The sequence below is a fragment of the Myotis myotis genome, unplaced genomic scaffold (genome assembly GCF_014108235.1).
Source record: "Myotis myotis isolate mMyoMyo1 unplaced genomic scaffold, mMyoMyo1.p scaffold_m19_p_21, whole genome shotgun sequence".
Lineage (NCBI taxonomy): Eukaryota > Metazoa > Chordata > Mammalia > Chiroptera > Vespertilionidae > Myotis > Myotis myotis.
The window spans coordinates 4,637,062-4,656,112 of NW_023416326.1; the positions used below are offsets into that span (position 1 = coordinate 4,637,062).

At 52.4% G+C, this 19,051-nt stretch overlaps 1 protein-coding gene across 2 annotated transcripts; it reads left to right on the forward strand.

Annotated features, from left to right (window-relative positions):
- Positions 1-894: 894 nt before the first annotated feature.
- EDARADD (EDAR associated death domain) lies at positions 895-18,065 on the forward strand. Of its 2 annotated transcripts, none has more exons than XM_036354562.1 (6): positions 895-1,062; positions 5,410-5,468; positions 6,818-6,857; positions 11,149-11,201; positions 13,838-13,883; positions 16,530-18,065. In XM_036354562.1, exons 1-6 carry the CDS (start codon positions 1,032-1,034, stop codon positions 16,922-16,924), a joined length of 624 nt encoding a protein of 207 aa, XP_036210455.1. In that variant the 5' UTR covers positions 895-1,031; the 3' UTR covers positions 16,925-18,065. The 2 variants fall into 2 exon arrangements, with proteins under 2 accessions (XP_036210455.1, XP_036210454.1); XM_036354561.1 differs by having other exon boundaries at positions 11,143-11,201; positions 16,530-18,056.
- The last annotated feature ends 986 nt before the right edge of the window (positions 18,066-19,051 follow it).

The window sequence follows — 19,051 nt, forward strand, 5'->3', positions numbered from 1 at the left end:
TCTTTCTGTTCTTTTTTCTCTCATCAGTTTATTTTGTTCATTAATTCCACACGTGAATGTGACCATGTGATACTTGTCTTTCTCTGACTGAATTATGTCACTTAGCAGGATCCTCTCCAGGTCCCTCCATGCTGTCTCAGAGGGTAAGAGATTCTTCTTTTTTTACGGCTGCCTAGAATTCCATGGTGTAAATGTCCTACAGCTTTTCTATCCACTCCTCTCCTGATGGGCACTCGGGCTGTTTCCAGATCTTAGCTGCTGTAATTGTGCTGCTGTGAACATACATTCATTCTATTCTTATGTGCTGAAAGCAGACATAGATTATTTTAAAACCCTTAAGAGATTCCTTTTAAATGTAAGTTGCCCATCGTCTTTGTATAATAGATTGGTGGTTGAGGATAGGTTTAAAGTATAACCATCTTTTCTTAAAAATATAGTTTTAGTGATTTCAGAGAGGAAGGGAGAGGGGGAGAGAGATAGAAACATCAGTGGTGAGAGAGAATAATGGATTGGCTGCCTCCTGCACGCCCCCTACGAGGGATCCAGCCGAAACCGGGCGTGTGCCCTCATCCGGGATTAGAACCGTGACCTCCAGGTTCATTTACGCTCAACCACTGAGCCAGGCCGAGCGGGGCCAGTGAGGGTTTTAAGGGTGATGGCTCCGCTGCTCCGGACCTGGGCGCACCTGGGCGCGCGCGGGCAGGAGGGATGGCGGGGCTGGGGCGCACGGGCACCCCAGACCGTTGCCGCGCCCCGCCGGCCCGGTGCTGCAGGAGGGACCCAGGACCCGGGGCTCAGGGGCTCCCCTAGTTGCCGGAGCAGGAAGTGAGCGCGAGGAGGAGCCGGGAGGAGGAGAGAAGGAGGAGGAGAGGGCGAGGAGGAGGAGGAGCGGGAGCCGGGCTGGAGGAGGGGCGCAGGCCGGCGTGTGCTCCGCGCGTCCCCACCGCAGGCTCCCCGTCCCCGCCGTGCGCTCCCTCCGGTCCGGAGGCTGCGGGCCCCGCTCGGGAGCCGTCTCCCCACGCGCCCGCCCCATGGCTTCGCCGGAGGACCCTCTGCGCGCAGGTAAAGCGGTGCCGCGCCGCGCGCTCACCTGGGGGGTGGGGGCCCGAGTGTCGCGGGACCCCCCGAGGGGCGCCCGGTCCGGGTCCTCGGGGGGCCGACCGGGGACCTGGGCACGAGGTCCTCCGCCCCCCTCCCCTGCCCCCATCTCTCACGCGTGCCCCGGACGCGCCTTCCGCCCCCTCCGCCCCCCACCTCCCCAGCGCTTTTGTTTGCGCTCCTGCGCCAGGTTGGGACAAGTCCTCCCACCTCTGGTGGAGAAGAAGGTGGATTCCCCTGCGCCTCGGCCTCTCCCTTCCTCCCTCGCTCAGGCCTCCTCGCTTCTCCCCTTCTCACTTCACTTGTGCTGAATGGGTTTGTTCTAAATATGGGCCCTCGAGCTATTGCACATACACCAGCATCTCCAAACCCAGAGCCTGATCCCCCTGGGGGGACCCCACCTCGGGGGGTGGGGGCGGTCTCTGATTAGGTGGGCCTCTAGTCCTGTCCTTGCTTTAAAATACTGTGTTTAGCCCTGGCCGGTTTGGCTCAGTGGATAGAGCGTTGGCTTGCGGACTGAAGGGTCCCGGGTTCGATTCTGGTCAAGGGTATGTGCAGGAGGCAACCAATTGATGTGACGTCTCTCACTTTCCTCCCTCTCTCTTCCACTCTCTCTAAAACTCAATGGGGGAAAAATATATCCTGTGGTGAGGATTAAAAAGTGTGTGCCTACTAGTAAGGCCAGAATCTGGATGGTTCTCCAATCTCACTTCGATTTTAAACTCACCTCTCAGGAGTTCTCTGCCCTCACACTCACCTTAGGTGGGCCCAGTCTGCAGGGAATGTTTGTTAAACACACGAATGAATGAATGAATGAATGAATGAATGAATGAATGAGGCGTGAAGGCTGTTCTAGTTTTGTGGAGGTTGAAGAGGCTGGGGGGGAGATCAGATACCCCGGTACAGAACTGCCTGTAACTGGGCGGGTAGGCATTTTCTATTCTGTTCCTTGGGCTTAGGCAGGGCAGAGCTTGAATGTTCCATCCATCATTTGGGGTGTGGGCCTGGCTGGCCTGGCGCAGTGGTTGAGTGTTGACCTATGAACCAGGAGGTCACGGTTCGATGCCCTTGCCTGGGTTGTGGGCCCGATCCCCGGTAGGGGGTGTGCAGGAGGCAGCCGATCCGTGATTCTCTCTCATCACTGATGTTTTTTATCTCTCTCCCCCTCTCTCTGAAATCAGTAACAAGAATATATTTTAAAAAGTTGGGGGCTGGAGCAGTTAGGAGGAGAGTTTCTGGAGCTGGGTGAGGTGACATGGGCCTGCTGATTTGCTGGGTTTGGGGCATTTCCTGGACATTCTGAAGAAAGATCTAAACTCTTCTTCAGGTAGCCATTTTATCGATGAGAGGTGGAAAAGAAACCCACTGTCTGGACAGCCATTGTGTGGGAAAACAGAAGGGACCTAAAGTGGGAAACCCACCCACTCCGCATCCCCACCCCTACCTCCACCCCACCCCCACCTCCCCTCTGAGAAACTCATTGACAAGGTGCAGGAGAGCTAAGGCCAGACTTGACTAACACTGGTCTCGGGACTTTTTAAAAAAATAATGTATTTTTATTGATTTCAGAGAGGAAGGGAGAGGGAGAGGGAGATAGAAACATCTATGATGAGAGAGAATCATGGATCAGCTGCCTCCTGCATGCCCCCGACTGGGGATGGAGCCTGAAACCTGGGCATGTGCCCTGGACTGGGAATTGAACTGTGACCTTCTGTTTCATTGGTCGACCTTCAACCACAGAGCCACACCGGCCAGTGGGACTTTTTTAATTCTGAGGGGAATTTTTTAACCTTCTTTCATTTTTAAGATCTTGATAGGGACCCACTGAATGGGAATAAATGTAAACTCTGCGGGGTGCCTCTCCCTCCGGGTCAGCGGGTCAGCGGCACCACACAATGTATACACATTTAGCCTCAGTGCGTCAGCGATGGGATGCGGCCGCCGCAGAGAAATCTCGATTCTGTGATGGTCTCTGAGTCGCCTGGGCCAGCCAGAGGGGGTTGGGGGCTCCCAGCTTGGAGCAAAGGGGCTTGGAAATCCCAGCGCAGGTAGGTGGTGGCTGACGGAGGGCCTGACCACAGATAGCCGGGTGTCTGTGGAAGGAATGTCTCCTTGACCTTTGGAAGCAGCACCTGGGGGTGAAGCCTTTGCCTCCTAAGGTAGCGCTGCCCTTGTCACTTGCTGTTTGGGCATCTGAAAGGTGTCCTCATGCGCATGCCCACTCTGGGATGTATCCACACGAGGAGGGTTCCTCCGCTTAAAAAAGACTGAAAAATGACTTCCCCCTGGCATCTCATCTACCGTAGCTTCTGTGAGCTCCTGGGCACACCCACCCACCCACCCACCTCTTCCACTTTTGTGAAGATGCCACGCGTGGTGCTGTCCCTGGAACTTGGTAAATGGCCTCGCCCCTTCCCCACCCCTCCCTGGGTTTCCGTCCTCTCTCACCTCATTTCCCAACTCATCTCCCAGATGGTGTTTCACACCCCCGTGTGCCTTCCACCAACCCATTCACCAAACAGTGGCCAGAGTGACCTTTTCTTTAAAACAATTTTTTTAAATTGATTTCAGAAAGGAAGGGAAAGGGAAAGAGAGAGAGAGAGAAACATCAATGATGAGAGAATCATTGATCGGCTGCCTCCTGCACGCCCCCTACTGGGGATCGATAGCAAAACCCAGGCATGTGCCTTGACCGGGAATCCAACCGTGACCTCCTGGTTCCTAGGTCAGCGCTCAACCCCTGAGCCACGCCGGCCGGGCATGCCCTGTCATTCTTCATAGAAAGCATGAAAGGCCCCGCCCTTTGGACTCGAGATGCTGGGAATTTGGGAAACGAACTCGCTTCCGTCTTTGTTTTCTCTGAAAGGACACCATTCGAGTAGATCCTTCAACGTCCTTGAAGACACTGGCTAGCAACTGTTGACCTTGATCTAATGTGACTAACGGAGGCCGATGTCCGAACGGGACAGGGTGGCGTCTGCTGGGTAGCTCGCCGGCATCTGTGATGGGCGATGCGTGGTCATTCCTCGTGGAGAGGCAGCTGGGTGCCCTGCCCAGGCTCCTGGGGATCCTGCGAACACAGATGATGAGATTTGGGTCTTAGAGAGGATGATGATGAGAGTGTGGATTTAGGGTTGATGCTGGCCCAGCCTGCGTGGCTTGGTGGCTGAGTGTCGACCTATGAACCAGGAGGTCACAGTTGGATTCCCGGTCAAGGGCACATGCCCGAGTTGCAGGCTCCAACCCCAGTGTGGGGCGTGCAGGAGGCAGCCGATCCAGGATTCTCTCTCATCGTGGATGTTTCTATCTCTCTCCCTCTCCCTTCCTCTCTGAAATCAATGAAGGTATAATTTAAAAAGTAAATTAATTTTAAAAATAAAATTAATAAAAGAACATATCCTTGGGTGAGGATTAAAAAATAGATAAAAAGATTCTGTGAGGTATTTTTGTTAACCTTCACCTGAGGATATTTTTCCGTTGATTTTTAGAGGGAGGGGAAGGGAGGGGGAGAGACACAGAGAGAGAAACATCGATGTGAGAGAGACACATCGGTACCCCAACCGGGCCGGGGATCCAGCCTGCACCCGAGGTACGTGCCCTTGACCGGAATTGAACTTGGGGCCCTTCAGTCCTCGGGCCAGCGCTCCGTCCACTGAGCCAAACGGCTATGGCCCGGTGAGGATGTATGACTTTAGTAATTCACACGAACCACATTCAGATGCTTAATATTTTAAAATATATATTTTATTGATTTTTTTTTACAGAGAGGAAGGGAGAGGGATAGTTAGAAACATCGATGGGAGAGAAACATCAATCAGCTGCCTCCTGCACACACCCCAACTGGGGATGTGCCCGCAACCAAGGTACATGCCCTTGACCGGAATCGAACCTGGGACCCTTCAGTCCGCAGGCCGACGCTCCATCCACTGAGCCACACCGGTCAAGGCAAGATGCTTAATATTTTAAAGTGATAAAAACGGATCGCAGAGGAGCAGGAAACGGGAGGAAGCAGGAGCCGAACTCAATAACTCCTGCTGCAGGTTCTAGTCGGATCCAGCAGGAGAGCCGTGGTTTGTGGTTATTCGTGACTCTGAGTATTTGTAGATACGTATCAATAACTCGTTCCAAAATATTTAAAAAGATGAATAAAGTCTGTCTTCATCTCCTTCTGGTGCAGCCTGAAGCCATCCCTTCTTATTTGTCTCCGCTGACGACTGGAAGTTTAAGTTTTTCTCGGCGCGAAGACAGTTATCGGAGGACACGTGTGCGTTTCCACTGACGAGCGTTCTCCCTGCTTGTGTTTTCCTGCAGGTCACATGGCCGAGGAGCCCGTGGAAGACACGGACCCCAGCACTCTGTCCTTCCACGTGGTAGGTCACCCGTTTCCCACGGCGGAGCTGATTCTCGCCTCCCCTTTCCCCATCGCTACGTCTTTTTTTAGAAAAGGTGGAAATTTATTGAAGAACAAGTACAGATTCCCACGCGGGGAGGGGGAAAAAATTTCACCGCATAGACTCCCATGTGGGGAGGGTGAGAGAGTCCCCTCTTTACATTTTTTTTAAAAAAATATATTTTTTATTGATTTCAGAGAGGAAGAGAGAGGGAGGGGGAGAGAGAGAAACATCATCGATGAGAGAGAATCATGGATCGGCCGCCTCCTGCCCGCCCCCTACTGGGGATCGAGCCCACAACCCGGGCATGTGCCCTTGACCAGAATCGAACCTGGGACCCTTCGGTCCCCAGCCCGATGCTCTACCCACTGAGCAAATTGACCTGGGCGTCCCCTCTTTACTTTTCTGATTACTCGGCATTGACATGAAGATTAGAAACCCCAAGATGAGGTTTTCCCGTAATAGCTTCTTTTTTTAAAAAATTACTTTATGAGGTGACTTACTTTATTTTATTTTTTTTAAATATATTTTTATTGACTTCAGAGAGGAAGGGAGAGGGAGAGAAACATCACTGATGAGAGAGAATCATGGATCGGCTGCCTCCTGCACGCCCCCTACTGGGGATCGAGCCCACAACCCGGGCATGTGCCCTGACCGGGAATGGAACTGGGACCCTTCTGTCCGCAGGCCGACGCTCTCCACTGAGCCACACCGGCCCAGGCTAAAGGCTCCTCTTTTTAAATTGCAGGAAATACGGAGGGAGAATGGCACTACAGACAGGAGAGGGAGTGTGTGTCGTGGTCAGAGCTGAGGGAACTAGGAAGGCTGATTCTGTCTCAACGCTAGCTTCTCGTCAACCTTGCTTTGGTTTCTCTAAGTCAAGAATACAGCCCGGCCGGCGGGGCTCAATGTCTGAGCGTCGACCTGTTAACCAGGAGGACACGATTCGATTCCCAGTCAGGGCACATGCCGGGTTGCGAGCTCCATCCCCAGTGTGGGGCGTGCAGGAAGCAGCCAATCCATGATTCTCTCATCATTGATGATTCTTTCTCTCTCTCCCTCTCTGAAATCAATAATATATATATACACATACATATATACATATATCTATCTATATCTATCTATCTATCTATCTATCTATCTATCTATCTATCTATCTATTACAACCAGGCTATGGGTCAGCCCTAATGAGGAGCCCAAGGCTAAACACATGCAAGGTTTTAAATTAAAGTCCTGACTTTCGCAAGACAAAGCTTTCTTTTCACTGTGATTGTGTATAGAAGTGACTGTGATGTTTAAAAATAACTCTCTTGTGTTGGTTTCTGCAGTCAGACAAATATCCTATTCAAGATACGGGACTCCCTAAAGGTAGGTACAGTTACTGCCGCTACTTGAACTTGTGATTGTTGACTATCTTGACTGAAGCGCTCGTCCAAGCAATTTTTCATTATTTAAAATTGTGAAACAGAAACATACCAGTCATTGAGTTCATGGCTTCTTTGATGATTATTTCAGGCATGAATTTTCTTTGTTGTTGTTTTTTTAAAACACGTTTTTAAAGATTTTAGCGAGAGAGGAAGAGAGAGAGAGAGAAACATCAATGATGAGAGAGAATCATGGATCGGCTGCCTCCTGCACGCCCCCCACTGGGGATCGAGCCCCCAACCCGGGCATGTGCCCTTGACCAGGAATCAAACTGTGACCTCTTGGTTCATGGGTCAATGCTCAACCCTGGCCCCCTCTGTGGTCTGCACCCCCAAGCATCTATCTGCCTATGGGCGAGAAGCGACAGCTGCTTCTACTCAGGGGCCTGACGAGCACCCCTCTGGTAACCGAACCTGCTTTCCTGTGGTTTGGGTGTAAGTCACCGTATACCCTCCCCACCAACCCACCCACCCACGCTCCAGGCTCAGCCGGGGCCGAAGCCGTCCAGCCTCCTGCTGACCACAACTGATTCCGCAAAGGGACTTGGCCAACGCTCCTCCCCGCCTCTCGGGGTGGCTGGGCTCAGGCCTGAATTTTCTTTTTTCTTTTTCTTTTTTTTAAAATATATGTTATTGATTTTTTACAGAGAGGAAGGGAGAGGGATAGAGAGTTAGAAACATCGATGAGAGAGAAACATCGATTCAGCTGCCTCCTGCACACTCCCTACTGGGTATGTGCCCGCAACCCAGGTACATGCCCTTGACCGGAATCGAACCCAGGACCCTTCAGTCCGCAGGCCGACGCTCCATCCATTGAGCCAAACCGGTTAGGGCAGGCCTGAATTTTCTTATTAAAATCTATACACTCTAACATTATAGGTCAAGTTCCTACGGTGTTTTTAACATGCACAAAATGAAGAGGCCGGGACTCTGGGTTGCAAGTGACAGACATCTCACGCGAGTTCATTAAAAAAGTGGGGAGAGCCTGATTGGCTTAAGGCCTTGGGGTGCCACTAGCTCCCAGCATTGGCCTGAGGCTCTGGCTGCCTCTCTCTCTCCCTTCTTCATCTCTGTCTTCTGTTCCTGGCAGGCTTTCCCCATGTGGTGGGAGAGATGGTCCCTGACACCCCCCTAGTTTCCCCCTGGTGCTGCTGACGGGGGTGGAGAGAGAGGGGCCTCCCCCCAGCACCCACAGCCCATTCCAGGGACATTTGACAAGGGCAGTGTGGCCGTGTGGCTTCGTGGAATCAGTTGTGGTCAGCAGGCGGCTGGAGGGCTCCGGTCCGGCTGCGCCTGGAGGGAGGGAGGGAGGGCGGGTGGGGAGGGTATACAATGATTTCCACCCAAACCACAGGAAAGCCGGTTTGGTTACCAACGGAGGGTGCTTGTCAGGCCCCCAAACAAAACAGCTCTCTCCTCGCCTGTGGGCAGATGTTTGGGGGGTGCAGACCACAGAGGTGGCCAGGCCGCTGCTTGTCCCAGTCTCCCCTGTGGGGCGGCCTGCAGCGCTGCACCCTTCCCCGAGGCCGAGCTGCCAGTGGTCACACACGGGAGCGTGCATCTGGGCTCGGCTGACACCCCAGAGAGGCCGGGGGCGGGGGGGGGGGCACAGTCAGATCTGACCAACTTCAGGGCCACCCTCCTGCCCCCGCTTCCTGGGGAAGGGAGGGCTTCCCGGCACACGTGGTGGGGTTCCCAGCAGTGCCTGCAGCCGCAGCCAGGGTCACGGATGGTGGGCAGGAGCTCCTGCCGGGCCCCCTGTGGCTCTGTCACATCTCCCCCCAACCCCCCTTCCAGTCCCAGCTCACCAGACTCTTCCCTCTGCCCCTGAAATCGCACGTTGTATTCCGTGTGCCTGCTGTGAGCGTCCCGGGAATGGCAGGGGTGGAGGGAGGACCAGGTGTGAGCCCAGCCCTGGCTCTGAGGGAGGCTCTGGTGGGCACACCCCCTCCCCTTCCAGGGGTGACTGAGTGTTTGAACCCCCTGGTGTGGGGTTCTCTGGCTCACGGGCAGGGGCCAGCCTGGCAGCCAGGCACAGACAGGGCACAGTCCTGGGTGGCACCAAGACTGGGAATAATCAGATCCGAAGACTTTAGGGTGTGATGAAGAGTCCTCGGGGGAATTTATTTTTCATTTTATTTTATGTTATTTTATTTATATATTTTTATTGATTTCCGAGAGGAAGGGAGAGGGAAAGAGACATAGAAACATCAGTGAGAGAGAACCATGGATCGGCTGCCTCCTGCAGGTCCCCCACTGGGGGATGGAGCCCCCAACCCGGGCATGTGCCCTGACGGGGAATCAAACCGTGACCTCCTAGTTCCTAGGTTGATGCTCAACCACTGAGCCACGCCGGCCGGGCCATTTTATTCTTTATTTTTTACTGTTTATAGTATTATAGATATCTCCCATTTTCCCTCCATCCTCCCCTCCTCCCAGCCACTACCCACCCCCCAGGTCTTCACCAATTGCCCGTGTCCATGGGCTGTGTGTATAAGCAGATAAGTTCTTTGGTTTCTCTCTCCTCATCCCCCCACTCCCACATGGAGGCATGTCAGTCTGTTCCATGTCTTCCTGCTTGGGGTCTTATTTTGTTGGTCAATTCATTTTGTTCATCAGATGCCACAAATAAGTGAGATCAGGTGATATTTGTCTTTCTTGCTTTGGCTTCTGTCACTTAGCAGACTATTTCCCGGGTCCCTTCATGCTGTCCCAACGGGTAAGAAATCCCTCTTTTTTTTACAGCTGCGTAGCATTCCGTGGTGTAAATGTCCCACAGCCTTTTTATCCACTCCCCTGCTGATGGGCACTGTTTCCAAGTCTTAGCTATTGATAAATAACCAGGGAGTTTATTTAAAATTCAGATCGGGCCCCGCTACCCAGAAATCATGACAGGCGGGCGGGTCTGGGTTCAGGCCAGGGAGCCTGTATGCTCACAGTTACCTAAGGGGCCGGGCCCAGACCTCACTTTGAGAGCCAGACTGAGAAGCTGTAGGACTTGGTGTGCCCACCGGCCAGGCCTGTCGGAGGGAGAGCGGAACGCAGCCACGCCAGCCTGAGTGGACTCAGCGGTGACTTCGGGCCTTGGGGCCTCAGTTTCCCTGGAGGGCAGGGAGGACATGTTAGCATCCACCTCCTAGGATGCGTGTGTGTGTGAGAGAAGTTCATGGATCGAGTCTGGATGGTGCCTGGCACACGCAAGCATCAGACGGACGGATGGAGGGAATCTGGCAAAAGAATTGTGCAGCCCGGCTGGTGTGGCTCAGTGGTTGAGCATCGACCTGTGAACCAGGAGGTCAGGGTTCGATTCCTGGACAGGGCACATGCCCGGGTTGCGGACTTGATCCCAGTAGGGGGCGTGCAGGAGGCTGATCCATGATATTCTCTCATCATTGATGTTTCTATCTCTCCCTCTCCCTTCCTCTCTGAAATTAATATATTTTTTTAAAAAAGAATTGTGCAAATCAGTGTCGGGGACTGTCGAGAGCTCTCACAGCCCAGCGGCAGAGTGGGGCTGTTTTAGAGAAAGAATGAGCCGCAGCGGCTCTGGGAACGCACCATCAGGGTCCCCCTCATCTTTCTGTAGATCTTTGATCGGCCGTGAAGAGATTTCCTGTTTTGAAAGAACAAGATTGTTGCTTGGCAACCTGATATTGCAGTGATTGTACTATTGGGTTTCTCCTAGAATTTGAGTTTTGCAAAACCTTAATTAAAATGGTGATGAGTTGACAAATGAGGCGGCTGTGAAAACCGTACACTCGGTCTTCCTTCTGCCCTCATGCGTGGGGAATAGTAATATTAGCCACATCGTTTCTTATCTCCAAAGACATACATCATCTCATACGTAATGAACCAGGTCCAGAAGTTTAAACACTTACTCCAACATTTGCATCCAATAAATAGAACAATTTAATGTCTGCTGGGTTTTTTAAAAATATGTTTTTTTTATTGATTTCAGAGAGGAGTGGGAGGGAGAGAGAGAAACATCAATGATGTGAATCATGGATCGGCTGCCTCCTGCACGCCCCACACTGGGGATCGAGCCCGCAAACCAGGCCTGTGCCCTGACCGGGAATCAAACCGTGACCATCTGGTTCACAGGTCGACGCTCAACCACTGAGCCACACTGGCTGGGCTGACTCCACATTTTCAGAGAAAAATGTCTTTGAGTCTCAGGTCTTTCCCCCCACTGTGCTTTCTACTACTAAACTGTGTCTTTTTTTTCCTAGTTGAAGAGTGTGATCCAGTCCCTTCGAACGGCCCAACAAATTCTGATGTGCACCATCAGGTAAGGAGAATTCCAGTTATATTTTTTACTCTCTGGTATGGATAACTAGAATTTTTAAGGAATTCCCTTCTAGCGCTTGAAAAATAAAGAAGCACGCCTGCCTTCCTGGTTCATAGGTCGATGCTCAATCACTGAGTCACGGTAGCTGGGCTGTGCATTTATCTTAGAGACAAGAAAAGGAAGAGAGAAAGAGAGAGAGAGAGAAACATTGACGTGAAAGAGAAACATCGATCGATTGCCTCCTGTATACGCCCCGACCAGGGATCGAACCCGAAACCTAGGCATGTGCCCTGACTGGGAATCAACCCGCCACCTTTTCCATGTCCACGCGCCGACTGTTATGCCCAGATTTCAAGATCCCCCAAGACAGACCACCAGGGAGCCGAGTCCGATGCAAAGGCATAGAGTCTTTTATTCAAGCCCGGGCTTGGTCTCCCTCTGCCTCCATTACTGGATGCGAGAGAGAGCCCCGAGTCCCAAGAGAACAAAGAATTTATAGAGCTTGGGGAGGGGAGGTGGAGGCACTTGGTTGATTCCGGTTGGTTGAGTGAGGGCCGGGGGCTAGTTTCCCTTGCTTTCCTATTGGCCGAGATAAGGGCAGGCTGAGTAACTGATACATTCTGTGGCTTTCCTGGGAGAGGAGTTAGGGACACAGCTATCAGTTCCGTTCTGTCCTTTCACTATCAGTTCCGTTCTGTCCTTTTGTTAGGGACACAGCTATCAGTTCCGTTCTGTCCCTTCACCGACCACATGTGAAGTTCCGTGTAGTGTGCCTAATAGAACATCAGTCTGCAGTAAGTCACTCATGGAGCTGTTCTTGGCTAGCCAAGCCGCCTTCGTGACAGAGCACGCGGTTCGAGCCATCACCCAGCCCTCTTGAAAGTTGTTGGTGACGCTGCTTTCGCTCTGATCTGTGGGTCTTCCGTCACCCACTGGGAGTCTCCCATTATGTGTCCATTTGCCGCTCAGCATTTCCCCGGGAGTGACGGTCCCCTGGTTGACGCTGACCCTGACCGGCTGTGAATTATTTTAGGGAACCTACTGTATCCATTCTCCCTTTCTTACAACTCTTCCTTTGTTGAGCAACGTTCCTTTGTGACACGGGTTAGATTCCCTTCAAGATACGAGAATGGCCCTAACCGGTTTGGCTCAGTGGATAGAGCGTCGGCCTGCGGACTGAAGGGTCCCGGGTTCGATTCCGGTCAAGGGCATGTACCTTGGTTGCGGGCACATTCCCAGTGGGAGTTGTGCAGGAGGCAGCTGATCGATGTTTCTCTCTCATCTGATGTTTCTGACTCTCTATTCCTCTACCTTCCTCTCTGTAAAAAAATCAATAAAATATATTGAAAAAAAAAACATTCCAAAGATACAAGAATGCCACAGTGTTTACTTACCTTCGAGGGATTTCCCCAAAACCATGTAAGATTAGGCACAGAATAGACCTTAGCACATTGTTCAGTGTTTGTTTGTTTTTCCCCCTCTAGTATTTGTGTTATAATTCTCTCTGTGTGCAGTCAAGGCATTCCTGAAAGATGAAGATATATTTATCCACTAAAGGGGGGGAACCTATGTGAGTTTTTTTTTTTTCTGTCAGCCCTGTTTTAAAATGGAACGTCTTCTATTCCTGCAAAGAGGAGGCCTGTGCCCGCTCCTTCGGGCGGTTATTGCTGCACCTCTCAGCTCAGGATTTGTTCCAACGGCCGGATAGCCAGGGAGATTCTTTGAAACCTACTTGGCAGCCAGAACAAAGGGAGCTCACAAGGCGAGGAACGTTTAAAACAAAACGAAACAAACAAACAAAAAAACCCACCCTGTGGCTCGGAAAGTAAAAGCAAGCTGAAAACACGCTCTTTAGAATATTGGAATTCGCTCTTTTCCCGATTTCGGTAACTTAAAGGGTAAACCGTCCTCTCCGAAGGCTGGCTTGTGGCTGCCTTGTTGGAGGGACGCCAAGGGAGAACATTTTGGGGCCAAACGTGGAAGTCTGACATGTCAGGCAAGATGTCATAAAGAACCCTTCACTTTTAGTAATTTAAAGTCAGTACCCAGCCACCAGGGCCGGCCACCTCCCCTGGTTTATTTCCAGCTGGTATTTGCTGGGCGTGGGTGCCCTTAGACATTAAAAGAGCCAGAGGGGTTGCCCGGCCGGCGTGGCTCAGTGGTTGAGCGTCGACCTAGGAACCAGGAGGTCACGGTTCGAGTCCCGGTCAGGGCACATGCCTGGGTTGCAAGCTCCATCCCCAGTGAGGGGCATGCAGGAGGCAGCCGATCCGTGATTCTCTCTCATCATGGATGTTTCTCTCTTTCTCTCTCTCCCTTCCTCTCTGAAATCAATAAACATATATTTTAAAAAAATAGGGACAGTAATTCATTTAACACACATGTTGAGTGTCCTTTGTGGGCCAAACAGTTCAGGGCACGGAGGCCCCAGCCAGGGAGCAATTAGACAAAAGACCCCGCCGACCATCTGGGAGTTCACCTCGTGGAGTGAGACAGGGTTCCCGGCCCCCTCCCCCCCAAAATACCATTCGGAAGAGCCATCCCACCCGCCCCCGGGCTCTGAAATGTCACCAAATTGGAAATGTGACGGTATCTCCATTCCTACCTGGGTGTGACGATGGTGTTTTGGTTTCCAGGGAGAAGAGAATGGCTTTGCAGACAGTCCCGGAGACCCCCTCGCAGGTAAACGTGTTGAGGACTAACCCCCCCACACACTAACATGTGAAATGTCAGCTGACGTGAACGCGCATCCAGTAAGTGGTGTAGGACCACCCTTCACCCTGCAGGGACTCTTGTGAGTTAAGGTCCCTGTTAATGGATAGATTGACTTCAACCACGTTGCAGGCTGTCAGTTGTAAAAAATGTGGCCTGGGTCCAAGCGAAACGGAAGCCCTTCAGCGAGGTTGACCCTTCAAGGGACAGTAGGTGACGTTACTGAGAGCAGGCATCAGCGCCATCATCTGCCAGGCTGCCCGGTGCCGCCGCCAGCCGCTGCTGTCTCCTTAAAAGGGTGTTTTAGAGAGAAAATGAAGTCAGCTGGTCTTTCCTGTTGGTGGAGCTCAAATGCCCACCCAAAGCCCTTGGGTCAGCTTCTGAGTCGGTGAAAAATAATTCTTCATTTTCCAGCTCCTACCATTTAGTGACCTCTGACGAATACTGTGTGTGTGTGGGGGTGTGTGTGTGGGGGTGTGCACCCCAATGACTTATCAAAGCCATCACCTGGCCTTTTACATTCATTTCCAACCACACTGGCAACCACACAGAAAGAAAGAGGTGAATTTACAGCCCGAATCCACGTCACTGCAGGCGTGTTCGACTCTCCTGGAGCAGGCTCCAGATCTGATCATTCATAGACACCTGGCATAGAGTTCATGTCAGGCCCCCAAGAGTTTGCTGTTTGCAAAGGTGCCGCTCTGAAATGCTTACTGGTTAACTGTCTGAACAAACTTGAGGCCTCGTGACCCCGGGGGACATTCTAGCTAAGGATCTGAGAGCTCCCAGGGGTACCAAGCCCGTGGGAGTAGCGCTGGAAAAACGCAGCGTGCAAGATCGGACGGCACCTCCCCTGCAGGGAGCCCCATTAAGTCTCTCTCTGATCCCCTGCCAGCACCCCCCCGGGAGCCGTTCTCTGGGCTCCGCTAATCAACCTTTGTGAATTCCGAATCCTGTCCCAGCTCACAGTGAGCCGTTCACTGACTGGCCGTGGATGACCTGCCAGCCCCAACCTTCACAGTGAGACGCCCACCCCTGGACGGGACCTGCTTCTTACGGTGGTTTTCATGACCGACACACACCTTGTCAGAGAGCCTGCTTCATGCCTGAACTCTTCTCTAATTTTTTTTTAAATACATTTTTCTTGATTTCAGAGAGGAAGGGGAGAAAGAGAGAGAGACACATCAATGATGCGAGAGAATCATGGGCCGGCTGCCTCCTGCACGCCCCACACTGGGGATCGACCCCGCAACCCAGGCCTGTGCCCTGACCGGGAATCGAACCGTGACCTCCTGGTTCATAGGTTGATGCTCAACCTCTGAGGCCCGCCAGACAGGCCCAGGCCCTTTCTTTCCATCTGAACTGTCCGTGTACTGTCCTGTGTACACTCACATAGGTCGGACTCTTGATGGCCACAGACAGGCTGCTGTGCCGGAAGCAGTAAGATCTGGTCCACAAAGCCCGTTCCCCTTTCTTGCAGAATGAGAGCTCCGGGGGGGAGAGCATCGTGGGCAGGTCTCCGGTCCATCGGGTCAGACCGCGGGCCCGCAGCAAACCAGCCCCGGCTTGTCCGCATCCCAACCCCGATCCTCTGCACGTTACCCATCAGCCTTGGCAGCTTTTCGTGCCAAGCACAGCCTGCCAGGGGGTGAAGGATTGCACAATTCTTTAAAGGCCTTTACACACACCCCGAAAACTGGAATATCCACTCCAGGCACAGGGTTGAAAACGAGCGGTAGCTGATAATGCCAGAAAGCTTATTTTTAAAAAATTTATGGCCACCTTATAATGTCTTTGTCTTTATCTGTGTTTTCTTCACCCACAGGGCTGCCTCTGAAGTGGCGCCAACATCCCGAGGGGTGTGCAGGGGGTGGACGAGCCAGGGCTGAGCTGAGCAGAACCCAGCCCAGCCAAGAGGGTGGGCAGTGTCCCCACTGGGTGCCTACAACATGCCCGGGTTGTGGGCTCCATCCCCAGTAGGGGGCGTGCAGGAGGCAGCCAATCAATGATTCTCTCCCTCTCCCTTCCTCTCTGAAATTAATACAAATATAGAAAAGAAAAACGGGCCTGGCTGGCATGGCTCAGTGGTTGGACATCGACCTAGGAACCAGGAGGTCATGGTTCAATTCCTGGTCAGGGCACATGTCTGGGTTGCGGGTTCAATCCCCAGTAGGGGGCATGCAGGAGGCAGCTGATCCATGATTCTCTTTCATCACTGAAGTTTCTCTCTCCCTCTCTCCCTTCCTCTCTGAAATCAATGAAAATATATCTTAAAAAAAAAAAAAAGGGAGCCCTCACCGGTTTGGCTCAGTGGATAGAGCATCCGCCTGCGGACTGAAGGGTCCCAGGTTCGATTCCGGTCAAGGGCATGTACCTTGGCTGCGGGCACATCCCCAGTAGGGAGTGTGCGGGAGGCAGCTGATCGATGTTTCTCGCCCATCGATGTTTCTAACTCTCTATCCCTCTCCCTTCCTCTCTGTAAAAAAAAATCAATAAAATATATTTAAAATAAATAATAAAAATAAAATTAAAAAGTTAAAAAAAAGGAAGGAAGGGCCTAGAGGCCCGAGGTGTCCCGGCCCCCGGCTGACCTGCGCTGTCCTGTTTGTCCCGCAGACGTAAGCAAGGTCGTCAGCAAGGCTGAGTCCTGCCGGGAGGACTGCACCTGCTCCGCCTGCTCGCTCCGGGCCCCCACCATCAGTGACCTGCTCAACGACCAGGACTTGCTGGACGTGATCAGGATCAAGCTGGACCCCTGGCACCCCACCATCAAGAACTGGAAGAATTTTGCCAGCAGGTGGGGCATGCGCCATGACGAGCTGAACTTCCTGGAGCAGCGGCCCCAGAGCCCCACCCTGGAGTTCCTGCTCCGCAACAGCCAGCGGCCGGTGGGCCAGCTCGTGGAGCTCTGCCAGCACTACCACCGCGCCGACGTGGAGCGCGTGCTGCGCAGGTGGGTGGACGAGGAGTGGCCCAAGAGGGCACGCGGAGACCACCCCAGGAACGTCTAGGCCTCCACTCCTCGCCTTGGCCAATTTGGACCTTGAAACAGCCCCAGACCAGGGAGCAATGTGAATCTGTTCCTTTTTATTTTTTTAAATAATATATTTTTATTGATTTCAGAGAGGAAAGGAGAGGGAGAGAAAAATATCCATGATGAGAGAGGATCACGGATCGGCTGCCTCCTGCACGCCCCCTACTGGGGATGGAGCCCGCAACCCAGGCGTGTGCCCTGACCGGGAATCGAACCCTGACCTCCTGGTTCATAGGTGGACGCTCAACCACTGAGCCACACCGGCCGGGCTGTGTTGCTCACTTTGGAGCCGTTCACTCGTTTCTCGAGTCAGATTCCCTCTGTGTGCCCCCGGCCTTCTCTCTCCCAGCCTCAGGCCAACAGCTGCTTCCATTTTGCACCGACAGATGCAGAGTCAATGTGTGGGCTTGCCTTTCATAGTTAATCACACTTCGGTTTTCTACCCTTGTCACCGAAACTACACAATGACATGGGCCCAAAGAATTGATGAGGTCGTTCTCTTTGCTCTGTGGGGGTTCGAGCTCCCTCCAGCACCCCCCCCCCCCCCAACCCTGTGCACGCCCTATAAACGCAGGGAGGCAGGTCTCTCTCCCCTTGTGTTTAGAGAGCATCCAGGCGGAGATGCTCAGCCACAGGCTGGATCTGCAGGAGCTCCAGGTGAGTGGGTGCCACACCTGGTGGTACCACTAGGGGGAGCCCCTAGAGGGACTCACCGCTAAATGAAGACAGCCTAAATGCCTCCCAGAAATCAACCCTTTATTTGCATTAAGGGGCAGCCTGACAGGACTGCTTTTGGAAATGGAGAAGGGGGTGGCTTCCCACGGCTCCCTAAGCCGAGCCATGTTCTTCTGTTGTCTGTGACACCCGGTGACCATCTTCCTGGGAGGCCTCCTGGGTGACGCGTCTTCCGCCATCACAGGCAATGCTTTGAAACGACTGGATTTTGGTGAGACTCTGTGTTGATCTATCTGAAGGGTGTACTTGTGAAGCCGCCTTCCTTTTGGTCTCCTGTTTCAACACGCGTTTATATGTTTCTTAGAAATAAAGATTATTTTTACCTAGATTATAATGGGTGCTACAAAATTAAAGGTGGATGCCAACCACTATCTGTAATGGGTGCTTTTATGTGGCTTCCAACATCGTCGTCGCTTCTGTGGGTCCGTCAGAAGGCTAGTGAGTGTCTGAAATGTGTCCTGGACACTAAGGGTGCAAAGATAAGCAACACTTTCCATCGATTGCCCTGGTCAGTTGGGCTCTGTGCATAGAGCGTCCGTGCCTGGACCGAAGGGTCTGGAGTTTGATTCCGGTCAAGGGCACATACCTCGGTGGCAGGCTAGACCCGGCCCTGGTCTGGGGTTCGTGGGGGAGGCAACCAATCGATGTGTCTCTCTCACATCGATGTTTCTGTCTCCCCTCCTCCCTTCCACTCTCTGAAAATCAATGTCCTGTGGTGAGGACAATAGGACAGAATGAGCCACTGGGATGAATTAATTTAATTTGCATGCTGGAGATCTCTCCCATCTCCAAGATTCTTTTATTTTATGACAAAACCACAGTTCTAGAAGCTTGATTCTCACACCCGAGAAGACTAGGTTTGGGACATGATCCTGTAGAACGTAAGAGGTAAGCCTGGTGAGTCCGAACACAGGAGGGCTAAGGCCAAAAAGAGATCGAGTACACGGGTGGTTGAGGGTACACGGGTGGTTTAATACACGGGTGGTTGAGTACACGGGTGGTTTCGTGTACTTGTGTGGTGCTGGTGTTGGATGTGGGAGAGGATCATTCACATGGGCACAGTCAGTCGTGTGCTGGGAAATGTTTAACATCTGGCTTGGGGGTGGGGTGGGGAGGGGAGGGAGCCCTGTTGTAGCAGTGGTCCATTTCCATGGTGTAAATGCCCCCATCTGGCCAACGTCAAGGTGCATCACTGGCTCTCGCGGGTGGTCTGAGGCAGCTCTAACACTCCACTGGCCCTGATTTCCAAGTAAGGTCACAAACCATTGGTGGGACTTGCAAATTCCTTAGGGGGTTATAAGCAGCATTTTTTTTTTTAATAAAAAAAAAAATAGAATGCTTCACATATAACGAGAGGATTGTTTTTGCG

Bases quoted from the DNA above. Each gene is read 5' to 3' on its own strand.
- EDARADD (XM_036354561.1), top strand. From the start codon at position 1,032: ATGGCTTCGCCGGAGGACCCTCTGCGCGCAG. The intron at 5,469-6,817 runs GTAGGTCACCCG...TGGTTTCTGCAG, and splicing joins GCACTCTGTCCTTCCACGTG to TCAGACAAATATCCTATTCA. The intron at 13,884-16,529 runs GTAAACGTGTTG...TTTGTCCCGCAG, and splicing joins TCCCGGAGACCCCCTCGCAG to ACGTAAGCAAGGTCGTCAGC.